We start from the raw sequence: 18,253 nt of genomic DNA on the forward strand, positions 1-18,253 counted from the left end.
AAGGCCTTTATTTGGCCCCAGCACCACCAGGGCCCTATTCCTCGTATCTGGCTAACATAGTTGGATAATTTTCAGGATAAGATTACATAAATCAGGCTTTTCGGTTCCACAATAAAAGTTTGTCAAAATCACCATAGCAACACATCCAAAAATATAACCTGCTCCAGCAGAGGCTTATTTTGACTGCTTCCATTGATTTGATTTTTGATTATGAATAATACATGCATACTGTAACGTCTCGTACATATGTCTCACTTATGGCACGGAGACATGATGACGTTATCAAGGGCTACTTTTTTTAAGCATCCACCAACATAAACGGAGAACTCTTATCATCAGCTCATCCAGTCAAACACACTTAACGTCAAGTTCCCCAATAGATTAACCCTACCTTCACTCTGCTCCGCCAATCACAGGCACGCCCCTCGACCAGCAGGCACACTGCCACACCGTGATTCAGGCTTATATCTCCAACAACACAAAGCCACTTTACGGGATCGCTACAATACATACTGATCTGTCCATACACATATTTACACACATATTCAAACTCCTAGTTATATATGTTCATCTCCACACACATGTATATACACTTATATAGTGTCTACTTGTTCTGAAAGAGTTAATATAGTTATTATCATACATTCTTTTTCACTGGTACATTCATGAAAAATACCACAATTCGTCCATTACCTTATTTCTTTCATCTACACTGCACTGCTATAGGCATTGCGGCTTTATTCCTATTTATACCGAAAAGGATTCGAAGCTTCGGGGTTTCACTTTGATGAAGAACAGCGACATCTGGTGGCAGACTGAAATGAAAGCAGCCGTTTAACAGTGTGTCGAAGCATGAGCACGACACCTTAAAGCAACACTATGTAACTTTTGGACCTTAAAATAACAGCTTGAAAAAAATTGTGCCGCTACAATGACTTTTAATATGACGATTTGCGTCTCCACTATTGCCAACGGGGGTCTGTGGGGAAATAACTCCGCTATGTAAGATTCTGGAGCCGCCCGGTACATCCGGCGGATGTACTCGACCTGCTTTCTGGCAGTGATTACGCAATGTCATAAAGTGCCACTCCACGCTCGCAGCTACAGTATAAGGGTAGCTTTTTTATGTAGCTTTTTGGTGTTGTCAACAATATTGTATTCGATCACACGTACTCCACATTTGCAGTCCCCCAAAACAAAAGTAAATGACCGCACGCGCACCCCCCCCCCAACTCAATACAAGTGTATGCGAGGCTGCATCTATCGTCACTGGGTATTTACGACACTGAAATCGATACCTAAATACCTAAAAAAAAGGGAAAAGTTACATAGTGTTGCTTTAATGTTTCAATCTCACATTTCTGCAGTAAAAGTCCATTAAAGCTGCGTGTTCAGTCAATGATTTGATGTTATATACAACTGTTCTCGATATTAATTTATTTTACATTTCAATCAAATGAAATGCTGGTCAATATTATGGAACGTGTTTGTGATGGGATTCGATCCACCCCACTCAGAAGGAAAACGTTTATCATGCGTGTGTGTTAACCGAACTAGATATGTTTATATCCAGTGTTTGTTCTTTATATCTCATATTAGTGAGGCAATATGTCATAGAAGTGGGACGTGCTTATGAACATGTCAATCTCCTCTCTTAAACCCCACATTATTGATTGACACTCAGGCATCATATGTAGCAGAGGTAGGCGCCAACACGTTCAAGCCATCACACGTGTCAAACCAATGAAACGCTTCGTAAAGCACATGTGACGTCATCGGTCACGTGACTGTTGTTTTGTGCTACAAGTTCCGACACTTGGAGTCGACACACGGCAGTTCAGGGGACTAGACTCAAGCTTCGGAGCTCTGGTATCGTTTGCCCATCTCTAGGAGGATGTAATTATATTATTTTCCGGTAAAATATATATGTTGGCTACACATTACACCTGTCTGTTAGCGTTGGAAAAGCAGCCACTCGGATTATACTTGAACGTCATTCAGTAGATTGTCACCATTTAGCGTTCACATGAACTCATTTCAGACCAAACCACTGGCTAAATCCTGTTAATTCAATACGCCTTCATATTGTTGGGGCGAGGTGCATGTACCGTATGTACTGTATGTACCGATCAATAGAAATGTGATATTACATGTATCAACGTCTGTTCAATCAGTAACAATTGTATCTGACGACATTACGGCATCACATACTCTCCTTTTGACCTTTTGACGTCGAAGAATCGCGTCACCTTTGGACCTTGCTGACAAACAAGCAGTACCAGCAGACGTTATGTATTAGCCATCAGCTTGGAAGTGCTCAAAGGGTGCCTCAATGGAACCTATGAAGTAAAGTGGTAAGTTGAAAAAGGTATTCATATCCTCCCCTTCTTTCCTCAAAGCTAATGAGATGGACAACATAGTGAAGGACAGGAGGGACGAACCACAGACCGACTTCATCTACTGTGATGGAGCCATCACTGAGGTTCTAAAATGTGGCTCTTGTCAGTTACACTCTGGACACAAGGTGCTTTTTCTAATCATTCCAGGCGAGTATATTCAGGAAGTTCAACAAGTATTTATATGTCTGTCTCCACTCAGAATTTAATTTTTTAACATTTACTCTTTTGATATGATGTCATATGTGATTGTCAGCTAATTTTGATCTTTTGTTGTCTTCCATACAGGTAACCCAGGTCTAGTGGGCTTCTACAGAACCTTTATACAAACTTCACAGTATGTTTGAATACCACTACCCAGTGTGGGCTGTAAGCCACGCTGGCCACTGTGTAACACCAGACTCCATGGACATGGTAGAAGGTTCGAAATATTTTCCTTCCTTCCGTCCTTCCTTCCTTGCCTCCTTGCCTGCATACCTTTCGTTCGTTGCTTCCTTCCTTCCTAGTTGTTCATCACATATTTAGAAATATGTAATTGGTTTTAATAAGAAATTCAGGTGAGTTCCAAATGGACAACAAAGTAAGTATAGAGATATTTGAAAGTTTCTGAGATAGTCAAGTTGAGATATTTTTACTTATTTTATACAGATGTCTCCTCAGCAGCAGAGCGTGATGTTTTTGGTCTGAATGGGCAGATTGAACACAAGCTGGCCTTCATCAGGAGACATGTTCCCAGTGAAACCAGCCTGGTGCTGGTGGGACACTCCATTGGCTGCTACATTATTCTGGACATCATGAAAAGAAATCCTGAACTTAAGGTTAGTTGCAATAGCCATGGTGGCTCCTTAAAAAGAATAATGTGTTAACACCTGTGGCTAGAACGGTGTTAAACAGAGCATTTTGTCAGATGCTGTTTTTTTTATGCAGATTATCAAAGCCATCATGCTGTTTCCCACTATCGAGCGTATGGCTGAGACTCCTCAGGGGAAAGTCATGACCCCTGTGCTGTGTCAAATGCGTTATTTGGCCTACCTGCCTCTCTTCCTGCTCTCTCTGCTGCCCGAGGGTCTCAAAGCCTGCCTGATCAAACTGGTGTTTGGCAGCATCCGGTCTCTGGACCACACTGTAGTCCAACCTACTGTAGGTCTACTCGATGGAGACTGTGCAGGTTGGCTGTTATTTGCTCTTTACTCTTGTGATGCTTCTAGTACTCAGTGCTGGACCTCCAGGTAGCTTACACTTCAGTGATTTGACCATTGTTCAGAAACAAAATGATAACGTGGTTTTCATTCCAAACATTCTAACATTTGTAGGCAGCAGTTCCCTCCTACTATTATCATCTAACTTGCCATTATGAATACAGTATGGGCTGGTAATTCATGGAGGGGCATAACATGACTTCAAAAACAGAGCAAGTCAGTGATGGTAAACAACAGAAAGGTGCAGTTGCTAACCTAATGTAAACTGAATCAATAATAATTAATAGTCCAGTTTAATAAATGCACTTGTGGTGCATATATATATATATTATACATAATTTATAATCTACATGGTCAAATGTTTCATCAAAATTATATATAGCCATTTGACCAAATATTGCATGTTATATTTTGCTTGTGATGTAATGCTCCACTTTGCTTAAGATGCATATTTTTTTGTCAGATAAATGTTTGGCTAAAACACAGTTTAATATCCACCAATCAATTTTAAACCCCACACACAATTTTGTCAGGAATAGGAATCTGCTATATCGATACAAAGTCGATACTCTGTAAATCATATTTATTCATTCAATAAGCCTGTGTGTCATTTCATACTTCTAGAATGTCTGATGTAAAGAAATGCTAAAACTAGGGTAATTTGTTTCTCTTTTTTAGTTAATGCTATGTACATGGGGGGTCAAGAAATGAGGAAAGTTCTGGAAAGAGACAACATCACCATCAAGAAAAACCTTGAAAAGGTAGGAAAAGGCGTCGACATATAATCACATGATAGCATTTATCTGTACTTCATAGTACTAAGTGAATATTTGATAACATGAAAACCAGATAAAGACAGCATTCTGGCTCCAATGATCAGTTAATGATATATATATGTATGTATTAATAATATATATGTATGTATTAATAATATATATAGTGACATTATTTTTAGCGGTTGTGTATCAAATCTATATATTGATTATATGTATATTATATTGTGACATTATTTTTAGCTGTTGTGTATTAAATATAGAAATCAACATCAGCAGTAAAGTATCTGTGTTCCTATTTCCAGCTCATATTTTATTATGGAGCTTCAGACCACTGGTGCCCTGTTCAGTATTATCATGACATAAAGATGGACTTCCCACATGGACATTTCAGACTGTGTGAGAACGGGTTCCGCCACGCCTTTGTCCTGGATGCAGGAAAAGAAGTTGCCAGAATGGTATTTGAATGGATCAGTGGAAGTTTGAGGACATGAGTTTATTGTTGTCTTTTTCTCTGCTTCTCGGCCTGTCTGACATGGACTCCCATGGATAGCTTTCTGATCAACAGAGATGATGGAATTCAAACTGAGAATGCATGCTCGGTTCTTAAGGAATGTCAAATATTATTAAATGTTTTATTTTCATTCATATAATTGTATTATGTTTATTTTCTACTGCCCCAAATCACCAATTACAAATTAATTTACAATTTGTATACATACGATGTCCTCTGTCCTGGGACCTCAAACAGAAAAAACTCCCCCAAAAACTGGGAGAAAGGGGGAAGAAACCTTTTGCGAGCGCAATAGAGGAGGATCCCTCTATTGGGATCGACAGAAGTACAATAATTACAGTGTGTGTCTGTATATAATGATGTACTGAGGTTCATATTCATCTTTGTGGTGGCTGTGTTGTGTCAATGCTACTATGCTGTGAAACCTCATCAGATTGTAATGGAATCTGATTGAGAATGTGATTAACCATTTAGCCACAAAGGGCTCCAAGCACAAAGTTCCAGGCATAAAAACACTGCCACACGCTCTCAGTTCAACATGCTGGTGCTTGGTCAGGACCCTCGGGTCACATTTTAACATACTGGGTAGCCTAGCATTTCAAACTGACACTCCACTAGTCAGTCAACACGTAATTAACGCTGTGAATTCAAACTACATGCTGAGGTTTTTAGTCAAGTTTAGGACAACCAGCATGGTTGGGTTTGCCCTATCTACAAAATCTAAGTAAGAATGCAACATAAGTGCAGAAAACATGTCACAAACATGTCTAACTTAACTTCTAAATAACTTTGGCAACACTTGGTGACTGGGACAGCAGACACTGGGAATGAGAACTGGCTGGGATTAATAACAAAGTATGAAAATCAGACTTTTTTTTCTTCCCTTTTGAACAGCTTGTCCTCAAAGCTGTGACTCTTTACACTTGCATACATTTAATACACAATTATCTTTTGTCAATGGGGTTTCACTTCCTGTCCTTCGGACTATTATCAACAAATGGACTTCTGTTTTTATTTTTTCAGATTATGATACTCTAAATAAACTAGATTGTTTTACTATGAGCAATCAGTTGAAAAGTTAAGATGGGAAATAGTTGAGCTGTAATTTCACCGCTCCTTCTTTTTCAGTCCCGATAGCGACCCCTGGGCTTTCGGTGTCAACCAATAAATAAGTACTGATCAGACACCAATCAGCTGTATGCCTCTGATTGGAAGAGACTGCGATCATTCTGTAATAACTCAAACATTGCTTTCCTAACATTGTAAAACAAATAAATACATGGACATAGATGAACTGCATTGTTATTTACTATTTTAAGAATACATTGTTCTAAATTAGCAGGAATTACAAATGTAAACTTATTTAATGCAGCAACAAAATGGTAAACTATGTTACATACTTGAAGTTAACATTCTGGTATGTAAATTGAATAAATCATCCCCTGTTGTCACTAAAACATGATGCCGCTATTCGGGTCAGTATTGGCCTGCCATCGGTATTGGTGCATCTATATTAAGTATTACAAATAAACACATTGCATTTATTTGCTATTAGTGTTTTATTCTTATCAGGTTCTTCTAGTCAGGATTACCTGACTTTCAAATACTTTTGTTTCAAGATGTATTAAACATTTAATTACTAAAACAAATGTTAACTTCAGACTTACAAAATCTGAATAAATACATACCGTAATTAAAACAAACAACATAAAATGTTTCCAGCATGTTAAACACAAAGGTTACGTAAACTAGTCTCGACTTGACTAGATTCCCTCGATTGGCCTGTCGGATTTAGAATCCGGACATTATCCTGTTGATTCCATAAAAAAGGCTTTGCATGACCTTGCCCCAAGTTACATTTCTGATGTCCTCGTCCCTCATGACCACTCATAACTTTACATCTCAGCTTTTTTCCACCCGTGAAGATTCAAGTCAATTGAATTCAGTTTATTTGTATAGCCCAATTTCACAAATTACAAATTTGTCTCGGAGTGCTTTACAATCTGTACATATAGACATCCCTGCCCCAAAACCTCACATCGGATCAGGAAAAACTCCCAAATAACCCTTCAGGGGGGGAAAAAGGGAAGAAACCTTCAGGAGAGCAACAGAGGAGGATCCCTCTCCAGGATGGACAGGTGCAATAGATGTAATGTGTACAAGATGATAGGTGATCAGCCCTTTACTGTTTTAGCACCAACCCTCTGGAATAGTCTTGCCCAGTCAAAACCATCATATTCTTACGAGACTTTAGACGGTCTACTCTAAACCTGTCTTTATTTCTATACATCTCATCCCTGTCATGTTTGGTCTCTTCTGTCAGGTTTCATATTCCAAAAGATATTTTGTAAATAAAGCTTTACTTCCTTCCATCTTTATACTCACTTAACTTATTTTAACAGATGTAATATATCAAAACTGATAATGCATGAATTTAGACATTCCACTATACATCTTGACTATCCGCTCATCCTATTCAGTGTCAGCTGTCTAGGCATGAGCAGCTGAGATAGTAATGGAGAAGAATCATACAGGAGTATCAAACTTTATGGAGAATCACACTTCAAAACAGGAAATTCAAAAACAGGGTCTGAACAGAAAGCAATCTTTATCTTTTTTTAATTTGTAAATTGTTGCAAGTACATTTCGCAGAACCCAGCTTTCCCAATGACATCTGCACACTGTCAATGGAGCCAACGGTTCTAAATCTAATTACTGTGCTACATATTTGGTGAGGAATCCTTTGTTAACAAGAACTGTGTAAAGTCTATGACCACATGCATGTTGGTGCTCTTACTGACAGGCATGTTACGCAGTCTGGTCCTCAGCAGTGAAACACAAATCAGTTGGACTGAAGTCACTTCATGACATTTTCCTTTATGTATGCAAGTAAGCAAACAGATTGAAGAGCACATCTGAAGTGCTTCTTAGCAAGGTGCCATGTAATAAAATATCACTGCAAATTAAGACTGGTGTTGGATGCAAATGTCCCACAACAGGTGGTCTGTGTTATGTCTCCACAGTATCAGAGCTAACCCTCCTCCTCTTCCCACACTCATCTGCTGGATGGTCATGGGGCCCCTCTGTCTGGTCTGCATCAGTCTTTTGGTGAGAAGAGGGTGTTTCTGAGAAGCTCTGTCCAGGCCCCAGCACCTGTCTGACAGTCACATTCACCCTGGCGCTCTGGGTGTACCTGGAGCACACGGCCCAGTCTTGCTCCGACAGCGGCTCCACCACAGAGCAGTTGCGTCGGGACGAGGCCAAGCTGCAACCCTCCATCTCTAATGCTGGATGGCCCTGGGGTGCCGCAACGATGCGTGGGACAGCATGGTAAAGAAGGCGGCTCTGTCCCGACATCACCATCACGTCTCCACCGTGCATGTACATAGCAGTGGGGGGGTCCTGTCTGCGGGTGCCTCCCAACAGGAAGATAGCTGACTGCCCAAAACTATCAGAAAAGACAACAAGATGCCCAGTGAGGGTGTTTAGAGTATATATTTGTGTCCCATATTGCAACATCCTGAACTAATGTGGCAATAAAAACACATTAAAAAAACAGTGCTCGGCATTCTAAAATCCTCAATGTTCTCACCTGAAGGACAGCAGCGGGCGGCTGTGATCTAGTTCCGATTCATCAACATGGATTCCCAGAGATGAGTCTGATCGGTAGTAGTTGAGGATTCCAGCCTCTGCGTTGAAGCCCGGGAACCCACAGGCTGATGTTATTTGGAAGGACAGCGATTGGAGATCAGCTGGAAAAGGAGTGTAGTTGTTTGCAGAATACATCTGAATGGAACAACAAAGGAAATGGAAAAGCACAATGACAAATGTTTTAACAGACTGGGACCATTGTCTTTCATCATCTTGTGGTCAATTTGTCCCTATTTGCAACAACTACAAGACTTTTGGTCAAATATTTTTTTTAAATAAAATCATCTCAAAAGTGTCGGACAAAAACATCCTAAAACGTGCCACAGTTTATGAGTCTGGATACTCCTAGTGGCCTTAATCACATACCCTTTTTGACAATATGTATTACAAATTAAAGAGGACAGCACCACTGTACAGGATAGAACTGAATTTAATAGCCCTTATTTCATTCCATGTCAGTCTCTGCTCTGCTTTTATTCTGAAAGACAGTTTTAAAAACAAATGAGAAAAAGAAAGAAGAATGAGAGAAATGCAACAAAATTCCTGGGTCATGGTCACCATCTTAACCACTTTGTTAAGGGCAGCTAGTCCCCTTGATGTAGAAGCCATGAACACTGTATTAACATATAGGAAGGTGGAGGGGGATTTCATTTATATCCACAGAGCACTGACGACATCTCAACGGTCACTTTCTTTTGCAGTAGTCTTCAATCGTTCACTCGAAAGAATGGCATAGCCTCACGTTCTGATGAAAATAAAATAAAGCAACTGTTTGAGACCCAAATTAATTACAATTGTGATAGATGTAAAAAAAATATGCTGAAAACCTGTATGTTTGTGATGCGAATATTGGTCCACATTAATCAAATCCTCCCTTCAGGGTCCTCTCATGAAGCAGGTCGAATTAATTACCTTGGTATCCCAGTTGTAATGATATCCTAGAGTGACCCAGCGTAGCCTGTCAAGCAGAGTCTTTGGTTGTGTCTTTCCAGAGCGAGGACTACTGTAGGGATCAAACACGGCACATTTACAAAGGCAGGCTGCCACTCCCTGTCACTGAGCCTTGAAACTGACATTGTCTGCCATGTGATATACATTATTATTGCAACACAACAAAACATATCTTCTGTCCTATTCCATGCATTCCCTGTCCTTGTTAAAAATCAGACTTTACACAGCTCTTTTTGAAGACACAGAAGGCTTCCACTATGTGTGTATGCATTCGCACACCCGTCTACAGTCTTTGAGGGGTACATCGGTGGAGTTCCCTTTCAATACAACATTATCTGCAGTAACAGTAGCTAAAGCCTAGCATTTGTGCATGAACAATTTGTGTCTCTTTGTTCTGCACTGAACATACAAAAAGCGTGTGTCCGTATTTATTAAAGCTTTAATATATAAAAGCTTTGCATTGGTCTGTTGCTCCACGAAACTAAAACAAAGTTAAGACAATTGACTGAGATGACGGGTGACACATTTGCCGATGCCAATACACCTGTGACCATGATGGCTGCAGGTTCACCAGCAGGCTGATAATGAAACAGCAGCAGATTAGCTGTAGGAACTAGAGCTGTACCAAGGCATACATCATAATAATTTTACATCAAGCAGATTTCCTCCTGCTCGTTTCATTTCTACATACATCTCCGTGTACTGAAGATATCAACTTAGAACAAAACCGGGAAGCAGAGGGAAACTGATAGTCCAGCTGGATCAAAAGAGAAGAAATAGGCCTGAGTTATGAAAGCACTTCCTCCCTGCTTCAACCTGAAATCATTAAAGACCTGGCACAACAACAGTTAACTGGCCTAGGCTTCAGGTCAGACAGGTTCAGTCAGAAATAGCTCACCTGAGGCCATGAACACTCTTGTCCCAAATGTCCTGGGTGTCAGAGGGACACATGTGCATGTCCAGGTTGCAGACATTGGGCTTCTGAGGATAGGTCTTCAGACACTGTCTGACCCAGAAGGGTTTGGAGCCCAGTAGGAATGGGTTGGAGATGAACATGAACCCTGACCAACACACAACAGTACAGTATTGGGTCAAAGTGAACATTTTAGAACAAGATTAAACTCATCATCATACATATTGTCTCACTAGAGCACTGTGGTGGGACACAGGGCTGTGCAGTAGTATACCATAATGAATAAAGATGATCTGACACAGAGTCCGGTGACGCGTGAAATAACTGGGGGCTCAAAGTGAAACTAAAATCACACTGCATGTTGCATTTCCTTTGAATCTGTATTTTTATCCAAGACAATACTATGAGGGGCCGTGAGGGACATTATTCAGAATACCCTCTCACACACACAACTGAAATGCTCTCATACACACACACTAGTGAAATGCTCTCACACACACTAGTGAAATGCTCTCACACACACACACACTAGTGAAATGCTCTCACACACACTAGTGAAATGCTCTCACACACACTAGTGAAATGCTCTCACACACTCTTTGTGTCCGCTGGTTCGGGTAGACCTATTTTGCATGCAAATTACATGAATATCTTTCAATAAAAATCCATATTTTAAATGAAATAATTTATTTATACCCAAATCCTACCATAAACTGCTTTTAATGCTGGCATACTAAACATTTGGTGTTACTTTGTAGATATTACAATACATTTGGCAATGATAGCAATGCTGTTGGACTTTAAAGGCAGTGTATATGGTTTGGCACGGGCATATTTTGAGTTCTGATATTGGGCTGGTTTTTGGGCTGGTTTTATTGGCCATTGGGCTGGTTTTGTCACACAGACCTGGCAACCCTGGGAAGGTGTTTCAGTTGAAACGGAAGGTGATCAAGGATGGCAGATCAACAATGTGCTCAACAGCCCTTAAGCAACGGCGTTACTAAACAACATATTGGCCTGCGCCACCAGATTTTAGTTTCAAGTCAAGTAATTTATATATTGATCCATTAAGTCGAAGGGATCTGAAACAACTGGTTACCTTGAGCGGATATGTACACTTTGAAACATGTTTAGCGATGCTTGTTCGCAACATAAGAAATGTGACTTAATGTTTCAAAGTGTACATATCCGCTCAATGTAACCAGTTGTTTCAGATCCCTTTGACTTAATTCAATTCAATTCAGTTTATTTGTATAGCCCAATTTCACAAATTACAAAGTTGTCTCGGAGTGCTTTACAATCTGTACACATAGACATCCCTGCCCCAAAACCTCACATCGGACCAGGAAAAACTCCCAAATAACCCTTCAGGGGGGAAAAAAAGGGAAGAAACCTGCAGGAGAGCAACAGAGGAGGATCCCTCTCCTAGGATGGACAGATGCAATAGATGTAATGTGTACAGAAGGACAGATTTAGAGTTAAAATACATTCAATGAATATGACAGAGTGTATGAATAGTTCATAGTAGGCATATTCCACGATGGAGACCTCCACGATCCATCAGGCAGATGGCGGTGGGGAGGAGGAGGGCGGAATCTCAACAGGACAGTGCCGTAGTCATGAGCAGCAGTTCCACGACCCAGGCGATCCATCAGGCAGATGGGATCTATGCCGTCTCATAGGGTCCGATGACCCCATGAGACGTAAAGTCAAAAGGACTTCCGGGGAGAAAGCAGAGTTAGTAACGTGTGATTGAGAGATGAAAATTCATCCTTAAGGAGAGAAAAAAGAGGAGATAGGTACTCAGTGCATCCTAAAACGTCCCCCGGCAGCTATAAGCCTATAGCAGCATATCAAGGGGCTGGACCAGGGCAAACCTGATTCAGCCCTAACTATAAGCTCTGTCAAAGAGGAAGGTCTTAAGTCTACTCTTAAACGAGGTGACTTAATGGATCAATATGTGACTTAATGGATCAATATATAAATTACTTGACTTGAAACTAATATCTGGTGGCGCAGCGCACAGACTGCGTGTCTTTGAGTGCAGTCTCCTTTTGCGTGAAAGAGATCGAAACCAGGTCGGGCGATCTTTTTATTTTTATTTTTTCTAAAATGTATTTCTTCATCCGTGGCTGTGATGCACTGCTCACTTATACTATCGTAATCGCCGAAATGGATATGAACGGTGGCTTGAAGATCTCCAGCAATATGTTTGTGAATGTGTGACGAATCTGGTGAGCGACAGAGCCCCGCTGTAGATGTTAAGAGAACACAACGCAGGCACGCGTAGGGAAACCAGTAGGTTTGAAAACCAGTAGGGGTGTAACACCGGCTGCTGCCGAACAGTTGAGGCATTAGACAGTGTTCTGATTGTCTCCGCTGAGGCCAATATGTTGTTTAGTAACGCCGTTGCTGAAGGGCTGTTGAGCACATTGTTGATCTGCCATCCTTGATCACCTTCCATTTCAACTGAAACACCTTCCCAGGGTTGCCAGGTCTGTGTGACAAAACCAGCCCAATGGCCAATAAAACCAGCCCAATATCAGAACTCAAAATATGCCCGTGCCAAACCATATACACTGCTTTTAAAGTCCAACAGCATTGCTATCATTGCCAAATGTATTGTAACATCTACAAAGTAACACCAAATGTTTAGTATGCCAGCATTAAAAGCAGTTTATGGTAGGATTTGGGTATAAATAGATAATTTCATTTAAAATATGGATTTTTATTGAAAGATATTCATGTAATTTGCATGCAAAATAGGTCTACCCGAACCAGCGGACACAAAATTCAACCCGCGGCAACACTTCAAAAGTTGCCCAATGCCGCGGGAAAACCGCGGACCTGGCAACACTGCACCTTCCGTTGCAAGTGAAATGCCTTCCGTTGCAAGTGAAATGCCTTCCGTTTCAAGTGAAATTTTCATATGTGAGCTTTTTATATCATGTGTGTGTGTGAGAGCTTTTCACTAGTATGTGTGAGAGATTTTCAGTTGTGTGTGTGAGCATATAGTTTTTCAGTAGTGTGTGTGAGAGCATTTCAGTAGTGTGTGTGAGAGCATTTCACTAGTGTGTGTGAGAGCATTTCACTAGTGTGTGTGAGAGCATTTCACTAGTGTGTGTGTGTGTGAGCATTTCACTAGTGTGTGTGAGAGCATTTCACTAGTGTGTGTGAGAGCATTTCAGTAGTGTGTGTGAGAGCATTTCAGTAGTGTGTGTGAGAGCATTTCAGTAGTGTGTGTGAGAGCATTTCAGTTGTGTGTGTGAGAGGGTATTCTGAATAATGTCCCTCACGGCCCCTGTTTAGTTTTGGTCGAAGAGTGTGTTGAACTCATGGTATTTTGGTAAATAACTGCCTGTCTCTCCATCTGTCCTGCGTTTACCTGGGTAGCCCTTCAGGCCAAAGGCTCTCCAGTCTCTGACAGGCTGTAATCCGACCTTGGCAGCTTCCACGTCACTCACCCGACCAGGGTCCAATATAGCCGGGATTACCTATCAATCACACAGACAATCACTAAAAAGGAACAATCATTGGCTCTGCTGCTAAACCCGTCTGTCTCGGGGATGTTCATTGATTAATCTGAAGTGATGATGTGTTGCATTAAAACAACATTAGGAGGCATATTCAATTGCTTTTTTCTCACTTCTATTTATAACCGTTATTACACCCCAACTAGTTTTCAAACCTACTGGTCTGTCTCGTCACCATATTCGTTACACATTCACAAACATATTGCTGAAGATCTCAAGCCACATTTCATATCCATTCGGGCAATTATGATTGTATAAGTGAGCAATACATCACGTCCAGTCTATGCGCTACTCCACCTGTTGTTAGTGTCAACGCAAGTCATTTAGATATTCATCCATTATGTCACATCTCTTCTGTGTCCAGGAAACAGTTTGGTCTAGGTCCTAGACTCTAACGTTAGGTGATCTGAAACAACTGGTTACCTTTGGTGGATATTAAAACACTTCCAAACATATTTAGCGATGCTTTTATGAATAATATTCAGACTATCATAATACAAAAATAATATTGATAAACTTTATTTACATATTACTCAAGTTTAGAAAATCTATTTCTTCCAGCAATATGTTTGACGAATCTGGTGACGGAGACAGGCAACCGCTGCAGCTGGTAAGTGAACACAACGCACGCGCGCGCACGAAAACCAGTAGGTTTGAAACACCGTGTCGTTAAAATACACAAACACAGTGAACATAAGTTTACTGGGACTCTATTCAGTTTGCTGCTATCTTTTCCTAACAAGCTTCTTCCACCAATGGCAAAGCCGCAAGAAAATCCAATGTTTTTAATTAATGATTTCAGTTATCTAAAATCCGATTTTTTTATCGCGCATTGAGCCGACGTTCGCTCACCTGGTCACCTGGTACACTTCTGGAAAAGTCAATGACGTCTCTGAAATCTGGCGGAGGGTTTCTTCTTTTGTAAAACTTGAATATTTTTCTAAACGCATCCTCACCACTCTCCACCACGGAGGCAGCCATCTTGGCCATGACGTAGTCTTGTTCTTCTTTTTGGTGTATTATGACTGTTAGTCAACAACGCTATGGCGAATTACTGCCACCCACTGGTATAGCGTGTGTGGGAAATATATCTCTCAGTCTTCGGTCAAACCGACACAGAGCGGAGGAGAAGACAGTCATAATAATTATGAGATGCTAAGACATACATGCCAAGTCATAATTATAAGATACTATGAGATAGTCATTATTGTGAGTTGATATACTAAGTCATAATTATGAGATGATATGTCATATATTTTTAGAAAGTTTCTCATTATAATGACTTACAGGATCTTTATTCTATTATTACAGTAGAGGAAATGGGCTTCTATCCTTTATTCTACTTTAACAAAAGCTTTCTTTTCTATGATGGGAAAAGGATATATTTGTAAACATATTTGCTGCTGCTTCACTAAATTTCCCCCTGGGGATAAATAAAGTAATATCCTATCCGATATGAAATATACCAAACACTGTTCCTACTAAATTATTTGGGTACTTTGTTATCATTCATGTGGGTGCCGGCACATAGAGGGGTAAAGGGAAATGAAGCGCCAGACAAATTAGCAAAGTAAGCATTCGAATGTCAGAACATGACAGACATTGTATTTGAAAGCAAAAGCTAAATCAATTATCAAAAGAATTTTTTTTAAGGAATAGTAGCACAGTTTAGACACGGAAATATATATTTATGCTATTCAGAAGGACGTTGACAAAAGGAGGATAACCAAAGGAAGCACTGCAGAATAAAATACATTAACCAGACTGAGGATTGGACACACAAGGCTGAGCAAAACAATGCAAATAATAAATAAACACCCAACAGGACTATGTGAGCACTGCAATATAGAAAACACTGTGGAGAATGTGGGTTTTTATTATATATATGTTTTTTAACTGGTCCACAACCCAATACAGTAAGTGGCGGTAATGCACCTTTTGTTGGATGCCATGCGCCATAATGCCGAAGAAGAAGAAGAAGAAGAAGAAGAAGAAGAAGAAGAAGAAGAAGAAGAAGTTTCTCACTCCGTACAGTAGGTGGCGACATTCACCTTTAACGTTGCTTTGTGGCCCCACTATTTAGTGAAAGAAGAAGAAGAAGACGGCGACGACGAAACATGGCGGCGCCCTCTAAGAAAGTGTTCGAGGTCTTCGTGTCTAAAATACCATGGACTACAGCCGGCAGTAAGTCTATGACATGGTTAAAAAATAAGAATGACTATTTAGTGGTAGCGCGATATTCCAGCCACTTTGTGTCCATGATGCTGTCACCTGAACTAGCTAAAAGCTCCGCATGAGACAGGAATGGATTGCATAATGTGAAACAAATTAAAGTTACTAGAGTCTTTCTAGAATCAAAGAGCCGGTTTTCAATTCGAAATGCATTTCCGGGTTATTACGTGCATTCTAAAAGTACTTCAGCAGCTGTGTTAGAACATCACGGTGTAACCTTCATCGTGGTAAGGCATGCCAGAGGACTGTGATAGTCACTTAAGTGGAGGCCTACTACGAATACACCTCAGGACGAACACCCGGGCATTCTGCTGCAGACTCCTTGGAGTTGAAGCACTGTCATTTGTTGAATCAGAAGTTGGAGTGAAACATGATCTTTCCCTGTCTGTTTTACAGAGGAGATGAGGGAGTACTTTGGGCAGTTTGGAGCAGTGAGGAAATGTCTTCTTCCATTTGTAAGTTGTCAGCATTGGAATGACTAAATTACTCTTTTTGCCAAAGCTGAACTATGGTGCTTACATTGCTTGTGTTTGCGTGTTGCACCAGGATAAAGAGACCGGCTTCCATCGAGGCTTCTGCTGGGTGGGCTTCACAACAGAGGAAGGACTAAACAATGCGCTTCAGAAAGACCCACACATGCTGGAGGGCGCAAAGGTAAACAAATGATGGTCATCACCAAGCAAAGTTTGGTGGATATCGAAGTCCTCGTTTACAGAACACAATAGAAGCTGAGTTATCGACATAATTTCACATAGTACCATGACCATTTATGCTGCGTTCACACCAAAAGCGTTGCGAATTGTTTGTGCGAGAAGATCCAATGCACTGCCGATGTACAGACACGAATGGTTGCGATTGACGTTAATTTTCGTTGAGCAGTGCCTTTGACGTGATATATATATGATAATGTTATGAACCCAAACACGAGTGCGTTCGATTTTCTGACGTTTGTGGGATGTCCACAACAAGTATAAAGCAGAACGAGTGGTTAGTTCCATGGTGGATGGTAGAAATTACAACTGCTTTTACAGAGACAAACTACAAAGATAAGCCCCGCCCCCTCTCATCACATGAATAGTCAGTTATGTTTAAACCAGTTTATGTTCACTTGAAAAAAGGGGTGTGGATCTTTCCATAGTATTTTCCTCTGTTGATATTTGCTCTGGAAAGACTCAGTGCCCCACTCAAGGACAAACCGGCAATGCCTTGACTATGAACTGGCACCCCTCCAGCTACCACTCCCCACACCAAACGTTATATAATAGCTTTCCGCAATGATCATGATTCAAAATTCAGCCACATATCTGCAAATATAAGCATATGAGGTTTTTTAATTTTGTTTTTAAGACATTCTAAAATGTTTATGAGCCAGCTCTGAAAATATTCATATTATCCTTTTGGATTCCCCTGTTTGTTTTCAGCTGCAGGTTCAGAGGAACATACGTCCATTTGCAGGCAAAGGTCAAATGGAGACGGTGAACATGACTGAAGCGCTGTGATACTGCTGTGTGGATGAGACTGACGTGCTATTGGTATTGTCCGGCCCTAGTTTACTGAGACCGTTTGCTTCTGCTTCCTCAGCTCCTTGATATTTGTGGGAGATTTAGACCATTATACCAGGGTTGGTGTATATATTTCCATTCTGAAGTATGACCCAAGTGTGTTTTTCCTTTTGGGACACCTTAAGTGGCTTTGGGCCTGACCATGATTGCCACTGTTTTATTGCACTGTGCAGTAGTAGTCATTATTGTCTGTGATAGTATTGTACTTCCTGTAAGCATCATGCCACACATGAACAATAAATAGAAGGTTAATGCGAACGTTATCATTCCCTGATCATTTATTCATCTCCAGTGTAAAGCAATAAAACAGTTTGGGGATCCATTGTGTGTTATGTTTGTTAGGGAAACACTTTTACTGTAGTATTTTATGTCATGGTTTTACTCAAAATTAGATTAGAATACTATTAATCTAAGTGCACAACAAACAAACAAAACGCATTGTAAAGCATAATTCACCAGAAAAAAATATTTACAATCGTAATTAAAACATAACTAAAATTTTCCAGGAAAAAGTCAATGTAGTTGAGCA

General features: G+C 40.5%; 3 protein-coding genes across 3 annotated transcripts; 2 read left to right on the forward strand and 1 right to left on the reverse strand.

Moving 5' to 3' along the window:
* The first annotated feature begins 1,830 nt into the window (after positions 1 to 1,830).
* On the forward strand, positions 1,831 to 6,172 carry ldah (lipid droplet associated hydrolase). The gene is given in 8 exon segments (XM_056426919.1): positions 1,831 to 1,896; positions 2,400 to 2,546; positions 2,685 to 2,727; positions 2,729 to 2,817; positions 3,045 to 3,214; positions 3,324 to 3,564; positions 4,274 to 4,356; positions 4,674 to 6,172. Coding segments are annotated over 7 exon segments (954 nt in total). The 5' UTR covers positions 1,831 to 1,896; positions 2,400 to 2,407; the 3' UTR covers positions 4,863 to 6,172.
* A 1,239-nt stretch (positions 6,173 to 7,411) lies between these two features.
* On the reverse strand, positions 7,412 to 15,878 carry alkbh1 (alkB homolog 1, histone H2A dioxygenase). The gene is made up of 6 exons (XM_056426918.1): positions 14,783 to 15,878; positions 13,783 to 13,891; positions 10,383 to 10,545; positions 9,446 to 9,536; positions 8,475 to 8,668; positions 7,412 to 8,330 (listed from the first exon to the last, which is right to left on the reverse strand). The coding sequence occupies exons 1-6, from the start codon at positions 14,918 to 14,920 to the stop codon at positions 7,892 to 7,894; spliced, it is 1,134 nt and encodes a 377-aa protein (XP_056282893.1). The 5' UTR covers positions 14,921 to 15,878; the 3' UTR covers positions 7,412 to 7,891.
* Positions 15,879 to 15,978: 100 nt separating this feature from the next.
* On the forward strand, positions 15,979 to 17,987 carry slirp (SRA stem-loop interacting RNA binding protein). The gene is made up of 4 exons (XM_056426920.1): positions 15,979 to 16,114; positions 16,559 to 16,617; positions 16,709 to 16,816; positions 17,584 to 17,987. Exons 1-4 carry the CDS (start codon positions 16,048 to 16,050, stop codon positions 17,659 to 17,661), a joined length of 312 nt encoding a protein of 103 aa, XP_056282895.1. The 5' UTR covers positions 15,979 to 16,047; the 3' UTR covers positions 17,662 to 17,987.
* Positions 17,988 to 18,253: the final 266 nt, after the last annotated feature.

The sequence above is a fragment of the Pseudoliparis swirei genome, chromosome 11 (genome assembly GCF_029220125.1).
Source record: "Pseudoliparis swirei isolate HS2019 ecotype Mariana Trench chromosome 11, NWPU_hadal_v1, whole genome shotgun sequence".
In the NCBI taxonomy this organism is placed as follows: domain Eukaryota; kingdom Metazoa; phylum Chordata; class Actinopteri; order Perciformes; family Liparidae; genus Pseudoliparis; species Pseudoliparis swirei.

What these genes read in the sequence shown, in the direction of transcription:
- alkbh1 (XM_056426918.1), bottom strand. Translation starts at nt 14,920, where the DNA reads ATGGCCAAGATGGCTGCCTCCGTGGTGGAGAGTGGTGAGGATGCGTTT. An exon ending in GAAGTGTACCAGGTGACCAG is followed by an intron (nt 13,892 to 14,782) that starts GTGAGCGAACGT and finishes TGTGATTGATAG; the next exon opens with GTAATCCCGGCTATATTGGA. An exon ending in CGCCCGCTGCTGTCCTTCAG is followed by an intron (nt 8,331 to 8,474) that starts GTGAGAACATTG and finishes CTTTTCTGATAG; the next exon opens with TTTTGGGCAGTCAGCTATCT.
- slirp (XM_056426920.1), top strand. Translation starts at nt 16,048, where the DNA reads ATGGCGGCGCCCTCTAAGAAAGTGTTCGAGGTCTTCGTGTCTAAAATA. An exon ending in GGAAATGTCTTCTTCCATTT is followed by an intron (nt 16,618 to 16,708) that starts GTAAGTTGTCAG and finishes GTGTTGCACCAG; the next exon opens with GATAAAGAGACCGGCTTCCA. An exon ending in ACATGCTGGAGGGCGCAAAG is followed by an intron (nt 16,817 to 17,583) that starts GTAAACAAATGA and finishes GTTTGTTTTCAG; the next exon opens with CTGCAGGTTCAGAGGAACAT.